Source organism: Microplitis demolitor, chromosome 10 (assembly GCF_026212275.2).
Source record: "Microplitis demolitor isolate Queensland-Clemson2020A chromosome 10, iyMicDemo2.1a, whole genome shotgun sequence".
Classification (NCBI taxonomy): Eukaryota; Metazoa; Arthropoda; class Insecta; order Hymenoptera; family Braconidae; genus Microplitis; species Microplitis demolitor.
In genome coordinates, this window is record NC_068554.1 from 6,873,727 (window position 1) to 6,899,970 (window position 26,244).

At 30.8% G+C, this 26,244-nt stretch overlaps 2 protein-coding genes across 6 annotated transcripts; both read right to left on the minus strand.

Moving 5' to 3' along the window:
- Window positions 1-463: 463 nt before the first annotated feature.
- On the minus strand, window positions 464-14,415 carry LOC103570491 (protein starmaker). 2 transcript variants are annotated; one of them, XM_008548259.1, is made up of 7 exons: window positions 14,167-14,415; window positions 6,994-7,454; window positions 4,786-6,088; window positions 4,327-4,719; window positions 2,264-2,488; window positions 1,766-2,194; window positions 464-752 (listed from the first exon to the last, which is right to left on the minus strand). In XM_008548259.1, the coding sequence occupies exons 1-7, from the start codon at window positions 14,179-14,181 to the stop codon at window positions 732-734; spliced, it is 2,847 nt and encodes a 948-aa protein (XP_008546481.1). In that variant the 5' UTR covers window positions 14,182-14,415; the 3' UTR covers window positions 464-731. The 2 variants fall into 2 exon arrangements, with proteins under 2 accessions (XP_008546481.1, XP_008546480.1); XM_008548258.1 differs by having other exon boundaries at window positions 4,786-6,103.
- A 2,005-nt stretch (window positions 14,416-16,420) lies between these two features.
- On the minus strand, window positions 16,421-25,079 carry LOC103570492 (protein dopey homolog PFC0245c). 4 transcript variants are annotated; one of them, XM_053742187.1, is made up of 6 exons: window positions 22,140-22,495; window positions 21,540-21,647; window positions 20,801-20,938; window positions 20,602-20,728; window positions 19,561-19,611; window positions 16,421-19,492 (listed from the first exon to the last, which is right to left on the minus strand). In XM_053742187.1, the coding sequence occupies exons 4-6, from the start codon at window positions 20,632-20,634 to the stop codon at window positions 16,421-16,423; spliced, it is 3,156 nt and encodes a 1,051-aa protein (XP_053598162.1). In that variant the 5' UTR covers window positions 20,635-20,728; window positions 20,801-20,938; window positions 21,540-21,647; window positions 22,140-22,495. The 4 variants fall into 4 exon arrangements, with proteins under 4 accessions (XP_053598162.1, XP_053598163.1, XP_053598164.1 ...); XM_053742188.1 differs by having other exon boundaries at window positions 21,540-21,675; XM_053742189.1 differs by lacking the exons at window positions 21,540-21,647; window positions 22,140-22,495 and adding an exon at window positions 25,020-25,079.
- Between the last annotated feature and the right edge of the window lie 1,165 nt (window positions 25,080-26,244).

A 26,244-nucleotide genomic window follows, 5' to 3' on the forward strand; every position in this document is an offset into this window, starting at 1 on the left:
AATTAATAAGTGCATTTTTTATAAATATTATTTTTTAAATTATTTACTCTATTTATTTATAATTTTAAATTTTTCTGATGTCTGCTACATTCACACTCGTAACATTCTTATACTTAATTCTCTAAATTCTCAATTTAAAAAAAAAATTTTTTTTTCTTTATATACAACGCGTGTAAAAATTCGTACTTTGAATTTAACAAAGAAAATTTCTCTTGTCTCTATAAATATTTATTGTTTGAAAAAATAATAAAAAGTATTGGCATTAATCCAATGATTTCGTTAAATCAGTGAAAGCCAAGTCACTGTTATATTTTTTTACAAAAGAAATTTTATTTAAATACTGTAAATTTTTTCTCTTCACGTTCAAATTATTCAAATTATTTTTTTTTTCTATTCGCTTACATTATTGCTCGTTTAAATGCATATGCACGTCTTAGAAGTTTTAAAATAATTTAAAATTCAGTCGCTGTTTTTTATATTTATTTAAAAAAAAATTAATTACAGGTTGTAATTAATGAGGACTCAAAACTGGCCGTGACCGTATCACTCGACGAGAGTAATTTAATAAATATCAGTCTCGTCAACGGTCTTGATTGTTGAGCTTAATTTTAAATTAATTATTAATTTATTTATTAATTCTAGGAATAATTATAAAAACTTAAATAACTAAACGCGTAAGATAAATATTTATATTTTGGCAGTCTATAGAAACACGCATTACCTCACACTCATTAACTTCTTGCATGGGACACCTAAAACAATAATTTTTGTTTAGTATTTTTTGTTATTATTAATTTTACTTTAGGCTGTGAAAAATATTATTGGAAAGAAGTAAGTAAATTGAATTTAAAAAAAATCCATAAGGTAAAAGCCCCTATACCCACTCACTTTTCATCGAAGGGAGATTAAATCACTCAATATAAATTATTAAATAAAATGAAAAATTATATTTTTTTTTATAGTTATTTTTAGAAGTTTTAAGTATTAGAATAAAATTTAAGTTTGTAGAATAATGTTGATAATTAATTATTATTAATTTCTTCTTAATTAAAAATTTTGAATTTCTGGAGTTTGATAATTTGACTTTTTTTAACTTTGGTCTATGTAAGTCTATACAGATTTAAATAATAAAAAAGTTAGATCTACTCTCTTAAAATGAATCAGTGATAAGTACTCCAATCAGTAAATATTCACTGTACAAATAGTCCCGAGTATATCACTAATTGAATCAGTGATAAACTTGGGACTGATTTGTAGTGAATATTCACTGATTTGTAGGTTTTTTCACTGATTCATTTTAAGAGAGTATGATCTAAATAGATTTCAAAATTGATCTCCGAAAATCTAAATTTTTTTTCCTGGTAATTTTTTTTCTTTCTAACCCATTTGATTAGACGGTTTCAATTATTGTGAGGGTCTAAATTCAATATGAAAGTACTGACAATAAAAAAAATTTTGAAAATATATATTTAGATATTTTTGATAAAATTAAGCTCTCCACCCATTTCAATATTCTTTCTCAAAAGCTAGGAAAGATGTGGCTGAGATTAAAAAAAAAGTTTTACAAAATAAATGAGTAGAATATTTTTTACAGCCAAAAAGTCGATAGAAAAAAATATATATTTTGAGTTATTACAAATTCAAAAGTATTTTTTTTTTGCATTGTATTGGTAAGATAATTAATTAATTGTTAAATAAATGTTATTTCAAAGTTCCATTAATTCGAAATAATTAAGTACTAGTGTTAAAAAAAAATTTTGATTACCTTGGAATGACCTGAGTATAAAATCAGAGTTTTTGGTGAAGTTTTATTAAAACCTGCATACTCGTCATGCTCCATAATACCCCACAGCGGTACTGTAGCAGGTCCAGTTGACACAACAGCAAGATTATTGACAGCTTGTGGTAATACTTGATACGATTTCTCAATTGACTCAAATTGTACCGTCGAATTGCTCACTGATTCCTCAGTACTATTTTTCGCAATTTCAATTGAATTATTTTTAGTACTTGTATTAAAAGCTACGGGTTTCAATGCAGTCTGTGGTGTAACAACGTATACACGTTCATTACTCAACGGTGAAATTGAGACCGGAAGTTGTTCCCAAGATGCATCTTCATTAGAATTAAAACTAATGTCACTTGAAATTGAACTTGACTCTGATGACTCTAATGAATTTGACGACACGTCATTCTGTAGATAAAATTAGATAATTAATATAATTATTTATAAACTTTTTATTTGATTAATTGAATAAATTACCTGTACACTTGGAAAATCAACGCGGCTGCTAGCAGAGCCCTCGTGCTCCAAATCATTGTAATTAAATCCCGCCAAAACATTTCCAACTTTCTCAACCTCTCTAGATTCTGAGACAGGAGTTGAAGATTCGGTGGTTAAATATTCATCGGGAATTTTCTTCGACTGAAGTAATTGATGAGAATAAGTCGGTGTTGATGTGGTGGCCGTTGTTCCACGTGAGTATTCCTAAGAAGGAGAAAAGCGGATGAGAAAATAACTCACGACTCGCTTTTTCGCGGGGTCACAAGCGCCTTCGGTAAGAGTAACCCACATCTGCGACATCTCGTGCATTATTAACCATCATCAACCTCTTACGTTTTCACACTTGCACAATTCCCAGATAATAACTTTTCTCACATACTAGAAATTTAATCCAATTATATCAATTAGATAGAAGCTGATCCCTTAATTTTTATAGTTCATAACAAATATCTCAGAAAAGTCGTATGAGATGAAAATCACTATTCTAATATCTATGATTTGGATCTTTGACAAACAAACCGTGGAATATTAATTTTCTAACAATTTTCTCCACATGCAGGAATTTAATTCAATCATAAAAATGATTACGCAGATGCTAATAAAAATAATTTCCAATAACTGTACTGTAAAAAGTAATCTTTACGCGGTCAGCTTGGTGAAAATCGATGGTGTGAAATTTTTCACGGTATAACGTGTTAAACTATCACAATACGACGGCTTGCTGGTGTCTTGTATGCTCGCACAATTGTGTATATTCCGAAACTATTATAATTTAACATAACGAGTAGTGAAAATTTTATTATTTATACCTCCAAATATTTAACATTTTAATGTGTATACACGGAGAAATAAAAATAGCTATTCTTCCCATTTCCACATACTCTTTAACAATGAATCCGTGAATATTCACTAGCGGAATAGTGAATATTCACGGATCCAGAGTGACGATTATACAACTTTTTTGAATTAGTAGGACAATTGTCACTCTAAATTAGTGAATTTTTTACTGATTCAGTTTTCAAATATTTTTCCAATTTTGACCTGAAAACAATTCTACCCATAGGGAAAAAATCTATATTCCCGAGTCGAAATTTAAGGCATACTTTGAATCTAAATGAGCATTGAAAACCTACAATAGACTTTTTAGGACGTGATCATTGTAAAAGCTTGAAATGAACCAACTTAGACTTTAAAGGCATGAGTTAAACCTACAAAGACATGAATCATAAAACGAGCGAACTCAGAATTTTTTAAATCGACCCTTTGTTAGCCCCAGACTGCTTATGGACAATCAACCCTTAGGTATCATTAACCTACTGGAGAAATGACGATGACTTGCATCAATTCTCCAGTAGTCCGCGAATTTCACAATTGTATTTTTTTGCAATATTCCTTGCAAATCCTTCCTTCTGTTAAATCTAGGTACGTTCGTTTCACGATATATAGGTCTAATTCACGCCCCCATAAGTCCAAGTAGGTTCAATTCAAGCCTTTGTAAGCCTAAGTAAATCCATTTCAAGCTTTTACAATTATTGTGTTCTGAAAAGTCTAATGTAGGTTTTCAATGCTTATTTAGGTTCAAAGTAAGCCTTAGATTTCGACTCGGGTTATTATAGGGATTATTCCTATGCTGAAATGGTAAAAATAACCATGTAACACATGGAAAATTCCTATGCTATTATAGAGATTTTTTACTATGTCATATAGTAAAGCCGTACTCTGTAGGTCACCTAACGGAAATGAAATAAACATGCATCAAAAAATACTATGGTCACAGTAAAATTGACGATTATATCACAAAGTATTGTAACCATTGTAAATTTTACTTTCACACCGTCAGTTTTAAAAATTTTTACACCGAAAAAGAAAATCAGTATACGATAAAAAGTATCACTGTGATAAATATGATTTGAATTTTTTGCAAATAAATCGTAAAGCATTTTTTTTCTAAAAATTTTTCTCACATCCTAGCTTACACAAATTCAAAATAAAATTCTACGCTTAAATAAAATAATCATTAAATAAATAAGTAATCGCATTACCTGTATCGTCCAATTGTCAATATTTTTCTGCAGTCTCATTACATCAATCGAAGTATTAGCTTTCGTAGTCGGCTTCACAGTTGATTCTTCTGATTTTTTTTGCGTCCATGAATCATTAAATAATTCTTTTAAATTTTCTACTTCCTCTAGATCCAATTCTTCCTCTTGTTCTTCTTCTTGTTCAGTATTTACATCCGCAATGTCTTCTTCTTTTTTTTCTTTTTCTTCTTCTTCTTGTTTTGTCTTTTCTTCAAATTCCTGATCAACAGGATTATGATTTGTCGGCAGTACCGATCTTCCTAAATTCCTGGATATTTTTTCTTCGCTCGATGATCGGTGAGTATGAAAAGGTGTTGGCATATGATCAGAAGTATAAGGAATTATTATTTGTACCTACACAAAAATTAATTTATATAGACTTAATCATAGAATTTTGTTTAGACCGTAAAAAAAAATTACCTTATTTTTTCTGGCATTCGATTGTTGGTCAGTTGGTCTAGGCGCGTTAAATTCTTGCGATTCTTGACTAAATACAGTAACAGTCGACCCTTGAAGATTTAGTTCCCGAGGATAAATATAACTACGCGGGCGTTCTAAAGCATTTACTTCTTTCTCGAAATTATTGTAAGATTTGATGACTGCTTTGAGTAAAGACTCCGTTGTTGCTTCTGCTTGATAATTTTTATTAATACTATTACTGCTACTACTGTTACTATTTATAGAATCAGTTAAATTTAAATTATTATTTCTGAGGGCTTGAAGTAAGAGTGAAGAATCATTTGAGTCATCAGAATGAGCTTCTACGGAAGTGGCTGAAGATTCTGCATCTTGATTGACTTGAGTTTCAGGCCAAGCAATGCGGGATGAATCACCATTAGGCCAGGATGCGTTAATTCCATAGGTTCCGTCCGCGTTCTGAAGAATCAATGGGGCTTCTAAGTTTGTTGAAGAAGATGTAATATCTGGAGAATTATCTTGCGACAAATCAATGACTGGAGACTCTTCCACATGAATGATATGACCTGATGCGGTTTCATAAACGTGAGGCTTATGAGCAGTGGGTTTATCAGAAGTTTCTATTTGGGCTGAAGCAGCTGCTGATACTTCAGATATCTGATGATTTGAATTTGAGTCAAAAGCAGACGAATCTGATCCTGATACTTCAGCACCAGGGGGTAAGACATCAACGTATTGTGCATTTCCTGATGGTCCAGAAGGTTCTTGGTTTTGTCCTTGACTGAGTTTCTGTTCATGTTTTTGTCCTTCATTTCCTGGAGCTGACCCTGGTCCTGGTTCGGAATTCGACCCTTGATTATCACGAGAAGCAGATTCATAGGGAATTACTTCCGTATTGACTCCTGAGTCAGCCGAATGTGCGTCAAAAGCAGTTGCTTTAAATAGTGGGGGAACAGCTCCTGGATATATGTGAGGATTTTGAATTGCTCCAGTAGATGAAGAATATTGACCCTGTTGTGAAACTAAAGCAGGCTGCTGTAAATTTGGCGGAGGACCGTAACCGAAATCTGGTTGTTTGATTTCCAAAGACGGTGTTATGTGTAAATTAGTTTGTAACTGAACATTCTGGTATCCTGAGTTTCCTAAAGATCCACCATGCGCCTGTTTAGCATCAGCATTCTGATGAATGGGAATCCAAGGTAGCGTATTACAAGGATCGCAACTTCTTCCATTGAATGTGTTCAATGGTGGCAAATAAGTGTGAGCTGTTGGAGGCGATGGCGGTTGGGGTAACTGATGGTTCGGCCTAGATATGCAAGGACTTTAATAAAATTATTCACATAAATTAATTTATTTACCTTAGAAATATTTAAGGTAGCTCGAGCGGGGCTAATGAGTCAAATTAGTCTAAAAATTTTTTCAGTTTCCTTCATTATCAAAGATATTATTGAAATTTATAATAATATAACACCTTATAAATTAACAATTCATTTGTATTTAATTACACGAAGTCATGAATCTACTTAGTCATTATTTCTATTCAGTATTTGACAACAAGAAGTGGCAGCATAGCTTCCGTTGTGTTCCGCTATTATTAATCGTAAATGAGGAAGCAAGCTTAACATGAATTATTTTAATAATTTAAACGTAAAGAAAATATTGTAGGCCTATTATAACATATCGTGAGTACAGTCGGATTCTATTATCTTGGAACTTCCCCTAAATCTTGACTTCACTACGAGTTACGCTGTCTCTCATCCCATGATATATATTTGTATGTGCCCGGGTATATTTATATACGAATCATACATCAAGATATAAGAGCGCATGCGTTGTGGTTTATTATTTAAAAGAGAAGTGGCATCCGATAAGTTGGAATTTCCAGGAAATTTCCGTTCCTCCGTAGACTAACTGTCCAAGTTAATGGAATTTGACTGTATTAATCTTAATAATTACTGATTTTCTTTTCGTTAAAATCAACATTTCTACCACAAAAACTTATGTATGAGAAAGTTTACAAAACGTTGTCTTTAAAAAGATATTTCTGATAAACTAGACGATGATTCATTCAAATTTCAATAATAGTTCAGTAAAAAAAGAAACCTTTGCGGCGAGTAGCAAATTTAAACTTGAAAAGTTGGAAAATCATTTGTTCCATTAGATTCGCTCGAACCTCCTTAACGTGTATATATTTTTCACCAGAAAACTTACGATTGATATTGAGGTACTTGGGCTGGGTGAACTGGTAATGGAGGTAATGGAGGTATTAGGGGAGCTTGAGGTACTGGAGCCGAAGGAACTGGAGGCGACCCATAAGTATTTGGCAGAGGTGGAGGCAGAAGAAATCCCGCCTGAATATTTGCATTACCCTGCGGTCGATGAGGAGCTTGTTGGGGCGGTGGAGGTTTCAGGTCCCTTCCAAAAGGATTCAGCCAGCCCATTAAACGTGAAAAGTAGCCTGGAGACTCATTATTAGGCGGCTGAGAGCCCAATAATTTACCGTGCCTAAATGCATTCGGTGATCGGTTTAGAGGCAACGGTGGAGCGGGTGGTGTCAGGAATTCACTTGGTATTGCTCGACGATTGTTACGACGTGGTGGTAATGTACGTCCATTTGTACGTATTGATGTTACATTTGTTATATATGTAAAGAGGATTAAATACGTGAGTCCCTGAAAAAAGTTTTTTTTTTAAATTAGAAATTTTTATTATACGTTTTTTTTTTTGTTTTTATAATGGATTTATTTGAACGAATGATTCGTAGAGAAAGTATTGGACAGTAAAATGATATAAGATAATCAGGCAAAATGGCCACTCCAAAATTTTTCGAAAAATAAATTTTTTTTTCGTGAGTTATATCATTTTTAACTGCGATAAAATATTATGTTCTAGTGGGTTGAAATTTCAATTAAAAAAATTTTAAAGTGACCGCTTTACCCCACCTTCTCTTATTCTTTTTTTTTGTACAACATTTACAATTTTACACATTTGCATTACTTTCGTTATTTATAAAAGTTCGATCCTTGCCTGAAGGAGGCGTCGTATCAGCAAAGATTATAGAATTAACGTGATAAAGATCAGGGTTTGAATCTCGGTCAAGCCACATAATTTTTAAGATCATACTGACTGTAATTTAAGACACCATATAGAAATTGACATCAACGCCAACACACATGCCACAAACAATAATTATATTGATAATAAAAATAAATTGGAAAACCAATAAAAACTCAATTTTTCTTAACTCTATTCTAATAAAATAAATATGCAGCTTATATTTTTTGCATACCCATACAATAAAAATTACGATGTATGAATATAAACAATAATTAAATTGTCAAGATAATAAAAATTATGTAATTTTAATAGAGTTTCAACATTACAACACAGTAAAAATTTTTTTTGTATTTGTGTGAAGAAAAAAGTGTGTTAAAAATTTCATGTTAACTATTTAACATTTTAGTTTGTTAATTTAACATACTGATTTTGTGTTGTCGAATCAGTTGATTTTTAACACAAAAAAATGTCAATTAAAACAAAAGTACTTGAAAAATGAAACTTTAACATAGAACGCGTGATAATTAATTAAAGTAACAAAGAGAATGTGACGAATTCACCGGAGTCACTTGTTAACCTCACACATGCACAAATTTTTATCAGCAGCAAAATAACAGAAATAAAAATATTAAATTGACACTTTACGTGTGTTGCAGATAACATTTGAATGTGTCAAAGTTTTAAAACCGGTAACAGAGAAAATTGAAATTTTTTTGTGTTTTTTTTTTCCTACACAAATAAATCATGTTGAAACAACTTAAAAGTTTGTGTAAAGTATTGTACTAACACAAAGTATTGTGTTAATTTTTATACAATTTTTTTTCTGTGAGTATCGACTAAGAGTGATCACTAAAATTTTGTGTAAAATTTTGAAAAATCATTTTTTTTTGCATTTTCCAATAGTCTTCCTTCAAAAATAACATAATCAAATCTCGAATAGTTTTTTTGAGTTACAGCCATTTCAAGAGTAGCCGCTTATCGGTTCTCGAAAATACATTTTTCAAAATTGCTGCAGTTATAACTCGAAGGCAAATTATCCGATCGATTTGATTCAAATTACAGCTTCTTTCATATATGTTTCTACGTACTATAAGCCCCCAGTTTTCCAATCGAATTAAAAATGTAATTTTGGCAGGTCAAAAATCATCAAATTTTCGTGCAAAATTAAAAATTTTTTTTAAAAACTCCGCCATTTTGTTTAATTTCAATTCTTTTCTAAGCTCGGGGGTCATGGTACAGAAAATACCTTCTAGTTTAATAAACTTTTTGGTTTTTTTGATTTTATGGACTATGAAGAACGCTATCACTGCAACAGTGGGGAGACTTTTTTTTTTTTAGCGTTGAGAGATTATGAATAACTCGCTGAATTTTGAATTTTTTGGTCAAAAATTTTTATCTTGTAGTCATTATGTATCCACAAATATATCCTTAAAACATTGAAACATTCCCTGCAATAGCTTTCTTTGAAAAAATTACCAAAAATAATCTTTATTCAGGCGGTTACACTAGTGGTCCCCCTTAAGTAATTTTAATTGATATTTTTTTAATAAATTCCCCTAAATATTTTTCCTTTGTTGAGTATTAGTCTAAAAAAATTATATATAATATTTAACAATAATTATGAAAGAATGCTTATTCATTGGAACTGATGTATGGTAATTTAAATAACTAGCATTAACACCTAACATAAAAAATTACTTGATTGTTTTATGAATATAATTTATGTTAATTATAAATTTAAATAATTATTTTGAATAATAAGAAACTTTAAAGTTCAGTTTTGTTGGTATGATTTGTAGATAAAAGTTCTACAAAGACAGAAAACAATACAAACGATTTCTCTTCTTTGGAAATCTCATATGCTGGTCATGAGCATGCATGTGCACATATATTTGTATACAAATATAGATACAATCATATAGCTAATAAAATAACTAAATTTATTGAGTTATAAATAGTTTGTCAGTAAAAGTTCCAATATTGAATATATAATTAACTTTCAATTTGTCAAACCAGCAAATAATTTAGCTTATCTTGTTCTATGTTTGTAATTTTTTAAATTTATGCATCAAATTCAACTTTCACAATGAAATTACATGTCACTAAAAAAATGTATTTTAACTAAAATTATTTAATTATCAGTATGAAAAAAAAAAAATTCTGTAAAATTAATGATGGCTTGTGATGAGTAAAAAAATAATGAGTGAGTGATTATTAGTGTGGTATAAATCTTGTATCTTATTAGTTTATATTTTCTGGTTTAATGTATTACCGCGTGTATGAGGTTTTATGTACTGCGAGAGTACTTTAAGTGGTGTAAGTTTAAAACTCAGTCAATGGCATGAGAATAAGTTTAAAGAGAATAAGTACGACGAGGACGATACGAGGATGAGGAAAACGACGACGATCACTCTTAAGTAGGCCAACGCGTGAGAATTATTTCGTACCTACGCGGAACGACCTCGCACTCTCTGTTAAGAAAATTGTCATTTAAATTATTTATTTCATTACTTTTATTAATACTTCATTATATATAATTAGTAATTGATTATTTTTTATTTTTTAATGTAATCTTTTTTTTTTTTTGAACAATTTTTTTATAAAAATTAATTTGTAAAACATTCAAATAAAAAGCGTTTTATAATAATAATAATAATCTTTTTTTGCATATACTGTACAACTTCCATTTTTGTTACAGTATAAAGCGTTTTATTTTTCTTTAATAAAAATTTATATTTGAATATTAAAAAAAATCTCTCAAACGGTTTACCGTGAGGACCAACTCCAAAACATCCCGCGGTTTTCAAGTTCGAAAAAAGTTGTGTCTTGATTTGATCTTTGAAAAGTCAAGAAATCTAAAATAATTCGAAAAATTAGGATAATTTTTATTTTTTGAATTTTTCTTCGCCGCTTTTTTTTAAATTAATTAACCGGTTTTGACATTCAATGCGGCATTCGACGCAGTTTTCAGCCTCTACTGCTTAAAAAAGTTTAATATCAATCAGTTCAACAATTCTGACGGTATTCGAAAAAAAAACACTCTTTTAAAATTTTTTTGTTAACGATATCTCTCAAACAAATGGTCCGGTTTTGTTGTTTAAGGTAACATTTAATGCGGATTTGTAAGTTTTAGAGCTGATTGAATTTGGAAATCGATCCATAGTATATAATAAAAGTTGTCCAAAACGAACCATTTTTTGGAAAAGTTTTTATTTTTGCAAAGACTCGAATTGTATTTTACGGATTAAGCTCAAATTTTCACTGAATCTAGAAATTGACAAACCGCTTTGAATGTCACATCAAAGATTCAAATCGGTTAATCCGTTCAAAAGTTATAAAATATTTACAGGCGGAAATGAAATTCTTACGGCAAGAAATTTTTTCCAGTCGTAAGAAAATTTTTGTCTTCAATTCATAGGACCTCAAAAAGCCGAGATCTGTTGAAAACTTGATTTTCAAAAATCGTACTGAAAACAATGACTTTCTTTTTTTTTAAATTTTAAATTTTCTCAGCGAGAAGTTAAAAATTTATTGGAGAATTTTTTTCAGAGGGTCAATTTTACTCATCGTCATTAAATGAATGATATAAATATAATTTATCATAATTGTAAATATGAGCGAGAGTTATAATTCTTAGCACCTATTCAATACCGGAAACTACCTTGCAACTACTTCTTTATTATTATTATTATTATTATCGTTGTCTGTTATTGTGTTTTATATTAAATTCGTTATAAGAAAGTGAAGGAGGGAACTAGCGCTCACGAAAGACATAAATTTCCGTTTTAATTCACATATATAACGAATAAAATAATATAAACAACTAACGACACTCACACGATTTTCCCTGGTTATTCTTCCGCTATTCTACTTCTACCTTCATTCCAAGGTCTATCTCTCAATCCAAAATTATATTTGCAAAAAAATATAACTGTAATCACTAGTATGAAAACAATAATAATAATTAACATTAATGATCCACGAAACATACTTTAAAAAATTAATATTTTTTTAATTCAGCTTTTTAAAATTTTAAACTGCCAGTTGCCGTTATTTTAATATTACCCTCGTTTATTTATGTAACGTTAATTACGAATTATTTTCACGGTCAGCCGTATACATAAATTAAGTACCAATACAAATAACCCAGAAAAAAAGTAAATAATTAAAATTTTTTAAATCTTTTATAATAATTTTATTAATTAAATTTTTTTTTTTTTTAATAGCTTTAATTTATTTGGTATTTTATAGTGGATAGTAATTTACAAGAGGTAAGGACAATGGCATGATCATGATGATTCAACAGAGCAGATGAGAATGGAGCAGTAGAGCAGAGTTAATACAACACACGGGTGCGAGACAAGTATCGGTATATATTTTTACTGGTGGTTAATGTAGGTAAGTGGGCTGTGGGGATTACATTGAGAGTCAAACTCAGCTTATATATATATATATATATATATATATATATATATATATATATATGTATACATATTTATCTTCGACCTACCGATCAGCATGCTGTGTCATTATTTATACATATAAAGACACTAAAACCGTAATAACTTAATTTTTTATTAAATAAATTATATATTTATCAAACCGAGTAATTTATAAATTAAAAAAAAAATTATTTATTGTTAAATTTAAAATAATAATGAAGATGTGATATTAAAATTAGCTATGGAAATTTTGAATTAGTGTTGAAAGTAATGATTTATAAATGATCTTAAGGTCAATCGATGAAACGATGGTAAATCATTGTGAGGTCAATCGTGATTCTTTGATTTTTAATCTTGATAAAGAAAGTTTTATTGTGTGCTGATTTTAATTCTTAATACGATTAGATGCAATCTGTAGTAAAATATCAGCAAATATTAACTTATTTTGAATTTATTATTTTGTAATTTTTAAATTTATTAGGTAATTATTAATTAGCATTAAGAGGTGTTTGAAAAGGAAATTAAGTAAAATTACCGGAGATTCGGTGGTGGCTTGTGTCGAAAGGTTTTGTCGCAGTGTTATTAGGTCAAGGGGTAACCAAGCGTTCAAACTTACTCGGGTTATCTACAAACTATTTACTGAACTGTGTAGTAAAGTAGTCTAGTATTTAGTATTTAACACTTATATATGTTGTATACAATGTGTTTATGTTTGTATATAAGTACAAATGAGAAGTGAGCATTCCCATGGGAAGAGAGATCGGAGATCCTCGGAGTTGAGGATCCTTTATTATTATTATTCTTGGATTTAGAGATACTCCGAGGTCGTCTAACGGCCCGCCCTACGATTATCTCAAAACAATAGAACCAACAAATGTTATAAAAAATAAAGACAGATAGTTAAGGAAAGCTGGTGGAAAAATTGTGGGAGGAAAATGTGAAACAGAGAGCGAGAACGTGATTTTATAAATTGTAGGCTATTAATTTTTTTTTTAGACAATTAAATTATTTTTTTCACTTTAAAAATTTGTTTTTACTTTCGTTTGGAATTGACCTCTTTTGTAAATTACTTTTTACTGTGGGAAATTTTTTTTTTTGCTAAGTTTTTAAACGTTATTGTACTTAAATATATTTTAATATTTAGTAATAGAGGAATTTAGAAGACATAAAAAATATTTTTACGTTTTAAATAATTGCCATGGGAATGAAATTAAATTTTTTATTATTCAGAATTATAAAGATTTTTGATCTTCGAATTTACTTAATTGTGAGTAATGAGATTATTTAGCATTAAAAGGAAAATGAAATTATTTTTCAAATTTAACAGTTCGCTATAAAAAAATTCCATCTATATTTTTTTGCGGAAGTAAAATGAAAACAGGTTAAGTAAGTCAATTATTTTGAGTTAAAGTTAAAATATTTAAATTTTCATTCATTGATAATAATAATTTTTTTTTATCGGTAATTTAGAGTAATGCTGATTTGATAAATTTAATTTTATTATTTTTTATTCAAAATAAATTATCTCAACTCTCCTGAGAAATAATTTAAAAGTTTACCCATAAAAAATTTTTTATTTCCAATTCAAATAGAATTTTTAACATTTCTGCTTGTGAGAAAATTTTTTGTATCGCCGCCTACCGGCAGTGTTACGAATCACGTAAAAACTATAAGTTCATTTAAAAAAAATTTAAAATTTTTTTCAATAAAAAAAAATCTATCACCACAGACTAATTATGTTTAATTAAATAAATCGAACCGCGAGTCCTGTTTACTCAAGCTTTAAAAATAAACCACTACGTCAATGAAATAATTCATATAATTTGACGTAATACCACAAATTACGAGTATTTTTTTTTACAATAAAAAAATAAAAAATACTTACAAGTCGTAAGTACATTTCTTAATAATTTCTTTTAAGTATCATCACACTTTTTGGCACAGGTAAATTAAATAAATTAAACTACACAAAATAATAAAAATCCACCGAATAATTTATTTATCTAAATAAAAAAATTAAATAAATAGATAAAAAACTTCTGAACCCATAACTTTTTTCACTTTCACCCTGAACTCTAACGAGTAAATAAATATCGTTATCCAGATATTAAGAACCAAATGAAGATGTACACTTGACCAGGGTCAAAGAGAGAGTCTACGAGCTAAGAGTGCGCGGGTAACTTATATTCAAGACTTCTCTCTCCAGTCTTATCCACCTTCTTATTTTACGATCCTGGAGAAGTGGAGATGGCTATACACCATACAATATATAATACCATACTATACCTGTGTATTTTTCTGCGGCCTATTGTTACGTCTAACTACCAGCACATACAAGCTCGGAAGACTTCAAAAGCATTCGTATTAAATTTTCCAAAGATTTTTTTTAGATCACTGACTAATTTACCTGGACCGTTTTGTGCATCTTCAAATCTTTTATACATAATTGTTATAGTTATTATTATTTTTAAAAATATTTACCTGTTTTTTATTTTATATAAAATGAGGAAACGAGAAAAATACAACCACAGGTGTTCTGAGTGCTAGATTGAATGAGAAAACGTTGATAGAAAATAATAAAATAAATAAGGATTCAAGATTCAAGCTGAGCAGAAAATTTTTGTCCACTCATTGTCCTATATTGTATCGGATTTTTATTATTATTATTGTTATGAAAGTAACGACACTAGTTACATTAATTAGTTTGTTTATTTATTAATGCGTAATGTACATAATTTTTTTTTATTTGTCTTTAATGTTTTTTTTACCGGAGCAAAAAAAATAATTTATTTAAAAATAAAGATTAGTAAAGGGGTCACAAAAAATTTGGTATTTGTATCGAATGCATATGGAATTAAAAAATAATCCTTAGCATTGTAAAATAAATATAAGCGAAAATAAACAATAATTCAATACGTGACATTGCAATCACTGATGACGAGAAACTTCCATATATTTGCTGAGCGAAAACCGCGCCCGTTGCACTGTCGCATCCACTGTCTCTAATATATAAATATATAAGTATATATAGAAGATACTGATACGCTTTAAAAATAACATACATGACCGACAATGAGGAAGAAATCGAGGGTGAATCTGTGGAATACAAAATGGATTTGCAGAAAGCGACGAGAAAGTCCATATGACCGGGTTTGACGTCCGCATACGTGATGCTGCCGATGTTTGGCCTTCGATTTATTGCCTATCGTACTACAGATTATAAAATTGTCGTTTTGAATTTTTCAACTATTACTAATTTATTCCGAGAACTATAATTAATTTAAAAAGAAAAGTGTAAATACTGAAAATAAATAAAATAAAAATATATTAATGATATCTAGTGACATTGCTCGTTATCTAAGTACTTTAATATTCAGACGTCTTATTTGCTTACTTGGTCATAAATTTGTTAAATCTCGGCTCTAAGCGAAAGTATATAAAGAACTTTATGTTGAAAATTAATTTTATTTTATTTCAAATATTTAATACGTAATAAAAAAAAATGATAAACTTACATTCTTACTCGATATTTACTTTTATTATATTTATATTTATTAATTGTGATATAAGTTGCTGTCAAAGTATAACTACTAATCCGTCTACAATTTCAACAAGTCCATCATCGATTTCAACGAGCCCATCATCGATTTCAACGGATCCATCGTCGATTTCTACGAGTCCTTCATTAATTTCAACGGACCCATCGTCGATTTCTACGAGTCCTTCATCGATTTCAACGAGTCCATCATCAATTCCGACAAGCCCATCATCGATTTCAACGAGTCCATCATCGATTTCTACGAGTCCATCATCAATTTCTACTAGTCCATCAACAACTTCAACTATTTCATCAACAACAATAAGTCCTTGTCAAGGACAATACGGAAGAACAGCTAACACAACAGACCCAACATGTCAAGCATACATGATCTGCGTTCCAAATGGTACGAGTTACACAATATACAGAATGAAATGTCCCAATACTCTTGTGTTCAGACCGACTACCAAAACATGTGTCACTACTGCGATGTATACGTGCATACAAATAAGTTAAAACACTAATCTAATAAATAAAACTTAAAAAAATGTATGTATATACATAATATTAAATTATTTATTGATCAAAATGTATAATAAAGTTAACAATCGTCATTAGTATTTCTTAAAACAGTAAGCTCGGTGATACTGTGAAGCTGACCACCTGTTTGCAATTTCATGAATCTTTCATTAGACCATCTACTCAATTCCTCAACATCTTCATCGACTGATCGTTTACTTTTATGTGCAGTGCTCGTATTTGTATTAACATTAATATTAGTACTATTGTTTTTATTATCATTTGGAGAATCGAGGCCTGGTACTTTGCTTAAGACATTATGTAAGCCGGTTTTAACGTCCTCGTGAATTTCCGGAAGACACTCTTTTATTACTTCACTTTTATCATTCTCTGCAGACCTGCGGTGGATTCTTCCCTGATTACTGATGACGTCATCAGATATTTTATCAAGCAATGAACAGTTTAAGATCTCTTTGATAGCTTCTAAGCTATCGCCAGAGTTATTTAATGCCTGTAATTGCTGCAAAAGGCTGTGGTTTCCATGCTCAGTAAGTCGTTCATCTAAAGTCAAGTTTTTCTCTATGTCCGCAATCCTGTGGGGCTCGTTATTATCAATCTCCTCTAATGAAACTCTGATCTTCAAGGCAAGCCGGTGTTTTCCATTTTTATCCGGGGTTTCAATTACGAGTGAATTAATCGGCATTGTACTTTTTCTCGTCTCAGATGTCGTTGATATTTCGTGCAATTTACGCTCAACATCAATAGGCGTTTTATCAGTCGTAGTTTTCGTCAATGAATCTTGAACAATATGAATGCCATTACTACGAATCTTAATATCATAATTATCATCATTTGGCTCCAAAGTTATGGGTCCTTCGGTTTCCACTTCTTCCGAACAGTCACCAGAACCAGATCCTGAATAATCTTCATCCAAATCATTTGTCTTTAAGGTTGATTTTAATTTCAAATTTTGCTCATTTTGATCCACACTTTTCGTAGTTTTTTCTTCTACATTCATGTTTCCTACTTTCAAATCATGGCTCACTAATACATTCATATTACCAGGGCCTAAGTCCACAGTTTTTATTACAGTTTCGGGAGTTGTTGGTGCTGATGTCGACGAAAAACTAATATTTGCTTCAAGATTAACGTCATTTATCAACGATGTTTCGATTGTCGCAGTAGTAGAATCTATTTTTACAATCGATTGTTCTTCAAAACTATTTTTCTGTTTGTCCAAAATTTCCATATCAATTTCCGTATGTTTATTTAGCTTATCAGAATTTGGAGGACAGTGTAATCCTGAGCATGAAGTGTTTTCACTACTCTCTAGTAGATCTTGAGCAATACTTTGCGGTGTAGTAGAGAAAATATTGGCTTGAATACCAGTAGATAATACTCCATCCTCATCGTCATCATTATATTCAGGTTGTTCAACTTTTCTCAAATTGAATTTCGATTCATCTTCATCCTCCGAATGACAGTAGTCTTCAATACTCTTAATCAACGGACTTACTTTAATTTCAATCCGTTTACCAGTATTTTCTTTCCCAGTTTTAAAAACATCTCTAGTCACGAGCGAGCCTACACCACATTTAATTAATTTAATCTGCGTAACATCAAGATTTCCTTCACGACTTACTGTCGTCGTGTTTATTACTCTACTTTTTTTGGTGTCTTGATCAATAGCCGAGGGAAAATTTAAATCGCAAACTTTACGCCTGTCATCTGAAATTTCTCCTTCCATTTTAGAACACTCTAAATATTCATCGGGAATAGTCGCTGCGTTTTCAAATGAAATAGCATATTCACGTATCACCAGTAGGTTCGGCGGTGCCAATAATTTGTTTTCTTTTATTGTCGTTATCTCTGTCCAGCAAATAGTCACGTCTTCACCTACATAAATATTGCTTGACTTGCTTGATTCAGGATCATGCCCAACTTTGAGGTCTTCTTCTAAAGGAAGCGATGAAATGTTGGAAGCAAAAATTTCTGTAAAGTGATGTTTGTTTCGTGTGTTCGCGTAATCGTTATGAGACTGTCCTGTTATGTAGTTGAATATTTCTCTGTCGCGTTCTTTTTTGGTTTTAACACCATCAAGTTTTATCATTAAATCGCTAGCTTCCTTTTTTATATTATTTGTCTTATATTTATTGAAGTTAGGGCGTTTTGATTTAAAATGCTGATTATAATGATTGTCATTTAAATTGATATTCGTCTCCTCATTTGCTGAATGTTTCAAAGGATTATGGAATTTGGAAAGGTGTGAAAGCTTTTTAGAAGGTTTATGATGACTGTTTAAAGCTACAAATACTGTTCTATCGCTGTCTTTAGTTCTGAGTTTACTCAGTTTCTTTTTTCGATCTTGAATATTTTGCAATTGAAGATTTGAATTACTTTGATCATCATTAATATTCAAATTAGAATCCTTTTCATTTAATAAATGCAGCGATGGCTTTTTAAATTTAGAAGCTTCTAACAGCTTTGAAGAGTGATGACGACTTTTTAAAGCGGTATCTAGAGTACTATCACTGTTTTTGTTCCTAAGTTTACCCAATTTATTTTTCCGGTCTCGGATACTTTGCAAATGAAGATTTGAATTACTTTGATAATCATTAATATTCAAATTTGAATCCTTTTCATTTATTAAATCATGTGATGAACTCTTAAATTTAGAGGCTTTTAAAGTTTTTGAATGATCAAGCGTTTCTGAAGCTACAATCTCTTTACTATCACTTTGTTCATTTCTGAGTTTACTCAATTTATTTTTTTTATTTTGGATACTTTGCAATTGAGAATTTGCACTGCTTTCATAGCCATTAATATTCAAATTTGAATCCTTTTCATTTACTAAATCAAGCGATGGACTTTTAAATTCAGAAGTTTTTAAAATTTTCGAAGCATGATCAAGATTTTCTGAAGCTACAACCTGTTTACCATCACTTTCTTCATTTCTGAGTTTACCCAATTTATTTTTTTTATTTTCAATGCTTTGTAGTTGAAAATTCGGATCATTTCGATAGTCATTAATATTTAAATTTGTATCTTTTTTATTTGCTAAATTTACTAATGGGTTCTGGTATTTGGCAAAAAGCGGAAGCTCTGGAGGTGCATCAAAATTATCTGGAGCAGCATTAATTTGTCTACTGTCAGCCTAGTTAAAATTTTAATCATTTGAATAAAATTTAAAACCATTCAAAGAAATAAGTTAACTCATTTTACCTCATACTCGAATGGTTGATCAAAAGGATTGGCATTAACGAATCCAAAAATCTAAAAAAGTAATATCTAAATTAATATTATATTGAAACAATTTATAAAATGACGGGGTGTTTTGAAATAATGTTATTTGAAACAAAAATTCAAATGATCGCTGAGTTAACAATCGTGATACCGATAACAGCATCCACGTCAAATCAATTTAATTTCACAATGATAAGCCAGTACAAAATAATAAAAATAGACTAAACGAACAACATGTCTGAGTATTTATTGTACACTGAAGTGAGAGAATAAAGCCTTTAAAATTTTTATTGACCTGTGTTATGTATTAACGCTCTCATTCTTTATTATATATTTGATAGTAAAATGGCCTTATCAATTTTTTTTCATTAATAAAAAATTAATTGAATAAATATATTGATTATTTTTAATTTGAATATTTTATTTTTTAATGAAATAATAATAATGATCATACACTACACAAAATTGAGAGTAAATTTGAAGGTGATCCTGAAGTTAACAGATAATTAAAAATTTTCGAATTTTATTTTTTTTCAACAAATCGATTACGAAAAAAAAAAAAACCTGAAAATATGCACATGTAGGAAGTCAAATAAACTATAGGTGCAATCTTTAAAAACATTTTTTTTTTTAATAATTTATCGTTTGGAGAAAAATCAAAAAGTTATAAAACGTCGGCTAATTTCAGTATCGTAATTCGAAGTGAATATGAATTTTAATTCAATTCGAATTTACTCCGTCACTCGTCGTTCTGGAGTTTAAAAAAAATCACCCCGCACACAGAGTAAATGAGTTTTTTTCGGGCAGAGTGGATTCAGAGTTAATTTTATTTCTATCCACAATTACTCCGATCTACTGTTTTAAAATTAAGATAAACTTCCTTTGGAGTGAACTTTACTCCAAAGAGATGAAATAAGTAAAAAATTCGCTCCGAATTTACTTTGGATGTAATCTGCGTCCACTTCGAATTTTTTTACAATATAATAATAAATAATCTAAATATTTAAAAATAAAACTTACCGCAATAATTAAATAAAAATATTTAGATGACATTCCGTGGTAATTTTTTAGATATTATTCCTTAAATTACTTTCGAACAATTAAAATTTTTTTCCAACTTTAATTTTCATGAAACTTTTCTATCGAACTAAAAAATTAAATATTTGATTAATTTAAAAAAAAAAATAATTCCAATAAAATTAAAGCAAAAAAACCTCACTTTGCGGATGATTACGTTGTTGAAATTTTATACACTTAATATGTTTGACAAGTGAACCCTCGATTTAAATTTAATCCATATTATCAACGAGTGTCTCAGCGCAATTTATTAAAATAATCTATTATTTATAACAGAAACCTAAAATAATAATTAAATATACAGTAATTATAAAATATCAATGATAATTAATAATAAAAAAAAAATACAGACTTAAATAGCCATAAATAATGTCGATATGAATGGTGTTATTAAAATTATTATAGACCTGTGTTAGCAGGAGAATCGTTGAGACAAAAGGAATAACTGCAATTCCTCGAGCTCGCGACCTCTTTATCATTTCAGTGAGTTTTAAACTTCGACGGTGATACAACTATTAATAACGATAAACCAAAATTGCTGGTCTTGTTCTAGCAATGTTTAATATCGACATTAATAATCCCATTATAGATTAGCCTTGACGCGGAAAAAATAATTATTATTTATATTTTATATCCATTGATAAGTTCATTCAATTTGCTAATATTTTTAAAATATTCATTATTCAATTGGTTATTAAAATTTTTTTTATGTCATGTTACTTATTATTTTTTTTAACGATAACAATTATATTTTTTTTTTTTAAACGATTATTTAGAAAAACTTATTTTAGTTTAAAATCATATTTTTTTTTTATTATTATTTAAACATGAATCCATGAAATTTTAATTTGAAAATATTAATTACAATTCCTTATACTTACAACCACACTAACTAGACCATTGAAAATTTTTTTTCAACGCCTTTCGTAATTATTATTTGAAAAAAAAATTTTTATTAAATTTTTCTCTACTCCCATGAGCAATTTTCTCTATAATAAAATAATTATTTAAATTCATCTGTAAAAATTTGACAAAATCTTTATGTTTATAAGAATAGTTGTTAAATAATCGTATATAAAATTGCAACGACAACCACAATGTTATTTTCAGTTTTAGTACACAGGAAAAAAGGATCCCTCAGCAAAAAAATTTTCACTCGCTCCAAAAAATTTTTTGCATTAGAAATTGAAAAAAAAAAATTTCTTAGGACGATAAAAATTTTCTTGATGCAAGATATTTTTTCTAGTCCTAAAAAAATTTTTCCCTTTAATTCATAATCCAAAATATTTCTTGCGCCAAGAAACTTTTTTTTTTCTGTTTTTTTTTGTCGCGAAATGTTTACACTTATTCATGAAATATATAACAGAAGTATTTTAAATTAATGTCACTTTTTTTTTTACTGTAGACTTTTAATTTCCAAATACAGAAATTAAAAACTACAGATTAATATTTATAACTTAGCAATTGGTATTGATAGGTACATTGGCATCTTCATATGGAAAATATGCAGAGCCGACGATCAGCTCCGTCCTAGCCCCTTCTATGGAGATTTTCACAGAAGCAACGGCCAGATTCCTGGTGCAGAGCTGGTGCAACTTAAGCGCTGTGTGCTTCTTATTGATAAAGATACAGGCCCTAGGCCCCAGCTCCGAGTCACCATGGATCAGGCAGCCGCTTCCTCTGTCTATCCTTAAGACTTGCCCTTTGTAAACCCAAGGTTCTTGGATTAGGGATACATCTGTCTGCAACACAGCTAGGTCTCTGCTAAGTAATGCTGAGGCCGCTTTGCAGTGTTGCAAATTTATTTGCGAAAAACAAGTCTGTTCTGCAGTTATAAATTCTGCAGCACTGGCTTTCTTATCGCTTTTATTATAGGAGAATGGATGGGAAGGGAATTGGGAAGGAGTAGGGGATGATAGGTTGAAAAAAGAAGGGGACCATCTAGTGTCCATCGTCTTCCTCTTTATTTGTCTCGGCTACCACCTCTTTCGATGTGCCGGACAACTGGAGGGTTCCTGCCAGAGCCTGAGCAAGGGTAGCTTGCCTAGTCCCCGTCAGGCCCTCCTTGGCAACCGTTTACGCCTTAGTAGGCCTTCCTCTGGATCCAGATCTTGCCGGAGGCATAGTTCTTTCCCCGTCAGAAGTCCCACTCACTGTTAGGTGAGGCGGCTTTATAAGTGGCCCTACCATTGAGGTCCACGATGAGCTGGGGCACTCCTTCCCCCCCCCCCCCTCCCCACCACTGAGGGACCCGGTAGGCTCCTCTGCTGGAGAAGGTGCAGGTGGAACGACCACAATCTCTGGGAGTATGGGTTCAGTGCCAGTCTCCTGAGCAGCATCAGCCGCTTCAGTCGGCTGGCCCTGCTTCTCTAGCTTTGCCTCTGCTGGAGGCATTGCTCCGGAAGTGGACTTCTTTGCCGTACTAGCAGCCCCTCCCGAAGCGCCCCCACCTATTCCAGCCACACTCTTGGTTGAGGCCTCGTAAAAACGGGCCTTACCCAGACCGAAGTGAGGAGAGTAGTTACACCCCGAGAGCACTGCCAGCGACTGCTGGTCCACGCCGAAAATTGTTCCCGTGCAGCCAGTTTGACTTTCCGGGCCCTCTTTTTAGCAGCTCCACTACGGTTCTTCTTCTTCCCTCCATCAGTAAGAGTCACAGGAGTCCCAGCGTTAGCTGAGCCTCCCGTGTCCTCCACGACGTCCATAAGGACATTAGGAAGATTGGAGTCCTCGTTTGAAGCCTCCAACCTCGAAGTTTTATTTGTTGATGTTTCCATTTTTGGTCCGACGAGTAATCAGGAAATATAGGTCACCGCCAGCAGAGCCTGTTGACAAGCGGAAGGTGCATAGATACAATGGGGCTGCACCTGGTGCCCCAAGGTGCATCGTTCACGACACAGTTCCCCTGTGCCATCCACACTGATAGAAGGATTTGTTTAGGAGTAATAAATTGATTTATTAAATTTTTCTCAACTGACTTTTTTGGATTTAACAAATATTTAGTAATTATTAACAATATTTATTATAATGAAATAAGTAACTTCTTTATTATTAAGAAATATTTTTAATGCTAACAAAGTCTTATTAACATAAAAGAAATATTTGTTAGCACCAAACAAGGCTTGTTAATATTTAATAAATATTTCTTAGACGAATTTGTCGGTAGAGGGCTACACACGAGCCTGTAGTGGTGTACACGTATTAAAAGAGCTATATGTGTGTGTCATTGCGACGTCATATTGTTTACTCCGTTCTAGCTTGCATTGTTGGTTAAACGTAACCTACAACTGAAGCTCTCATATACTTAAATAATATTTATATCAGAAGTGTTTTGTAAATTGTCATCCATATTATAAATATGAAAATATGGAAGCCTTGTTAATTTTATTCAGTTCAATTTTAATCAAATATAAAACCATTAAAAACACATGTACTATCAAACGGATTTTATGTTATTTCTCAGCGTAGTTTAATATAAGAAATTTTAATTTGTTTATTCTAGTTATAGTGTTAATTACTATGAAATTGTATTTTGAAATTAAAAAAACAGAAAATTTTATACGATGGTTGTTTCAGTTATTTTTGTTTATAAATATAAATATTAATGAATGTGTGTAGCTGCATGCAAAAACATATATAGATATATATTCTTGAACTGTGTGATTTTATGAATTAAATTTTAATAAATAAGTTAATAGATAATTTCTTAAATATAAAAAAAAATTTGTTCAAATAATAAAAAATGTATTAAATATAAAATATTCATTTATTAATCATTAAAAAGTGATTCATTAAATGTTAAAAAGTGATTTATTAAATACTAATAAATCATTTTTTAAATGGAAAGAAATCGTTTATTAAATATTAACAAATCGTTTATTAGATGCTAAGAAATATTTATTAAATACAAAAAAATGATGTTTAAGAAATGATTTGTTAAATATTAATAAATATTTCTTAAATAAAGCTCCGTTAAGAAATAATTTGTTAAATATTAACAAATCTTTTTTAATACTAAGAAATCCTTCTATCAGTGCAGCCCTCGGCACGATCGCTTACACCTTGGCTTGGGAAGTTGGTCCGGGACATGGCCTTGGTCCCCCTGGGCCGGTTTTTACGCCAGCCGGGTTTCCTGTAGCGCATGCTGGCCAAGGCAGTAGCTTGCCTACAACATCCCTCCCACTGGAGATTGTCATAGGCTACCACACCTTTCCTTGGTCGTTCCCCTATCCGCCACCTAGGGACGCACCCGGTTGGCACTCAACCATGTTGCCCGCTCTCTTTTACGGAGGTTAGACAACCCAGGAAATTTTTACGATACTTAAAATAAATTTATAAAAATAAATAAAATTATAATTTACCTAATTTTGATCATTTCCTGGACCTTGATTGCTGTGTTCCCGAACCTCTCCCACGTTCGAAGGCCCACGTACATCCGGAATGGCTGCCATCCCTGCACTTAAGCCCTGATGATAATAGTGAGTTTCTACACGTTTACTTACAAAGTCGGCTTTAAACTTATCATCATAACTCTTGAAAAACATATAGACTGATACCCGATACTCGCGTATCTTCCACTTCTCAGACTTTACTATTTTTCTACCATATTGGAACCACAACCTACCTTGCTGTTTTGGGTTCAGAGACATGAGGCTATCAACATATTCCTCAAGTGATAAATGAATCGGGCAATTTTCAACAACCGCGTTGTAGAATTGACGATACGCGATTGTGCTTATATTTTTGGATTTTGTGTTAGACCCCATTTTAGAACTTTTTTTTACTATTAATCACTAATAAACTGTGTTCAAACGTAACTTTGCAACATCGTGCGGACCATGGAGAAAGACTGCAATGACTTGAAGTCTCATTGAGCATGGACTGAAAAGCATTGCAGTTGCAAAATTTAGCTTCTTCCGCCTCACTCGAGACTTCTGATTGGCCAATTCTTAACTTTCCCCTTTTCCTCAAAATACAGCCATCTCATTGGAGCGTAGGTACCGATTTTTTCCACTCCGTGCCAAACATTTCAGAACCTAGCTGTCCAGTTATCTATATTCCCAGTTCGGGCTATCTTTACCCGGGTCAAAAACATTAATCTGTTTTTAAATTCACGACAGTTTTTAATAATTTTTAGTTAATTTTAGTTCATGATTAGTATTTAATTTACATATAAATCTTGTCGGTTTTTACCCGTATTATTAACATTTCAGACCAACTTTAGGTGTTTTTATAACTATATTTGATTGGTTTTAGTCTTCTTCAGATTAAAATCAGACTTTTTTTGTAATTAATCCTGAATGGTTTTTGACTGCCTCCAGATCAAAAGCAGACTTAATTTGTAATTATTTTTTAGTCGGTTTTTATCGTATTTAGGTCAAAAACAGATTTAAAAAAATAGTTAACATAATAATAATAATAATAATAATAATAATAATAATAATAATAATAATAATAATAATAATAATAATAATAATAATAATAATAATAATAATAATAATAATAATAATAATAATAATAATAATTTTAATTAAAATATTTTTTAATTCGTTATTACTTGCGATCAACAACTACAATTTTTTCACT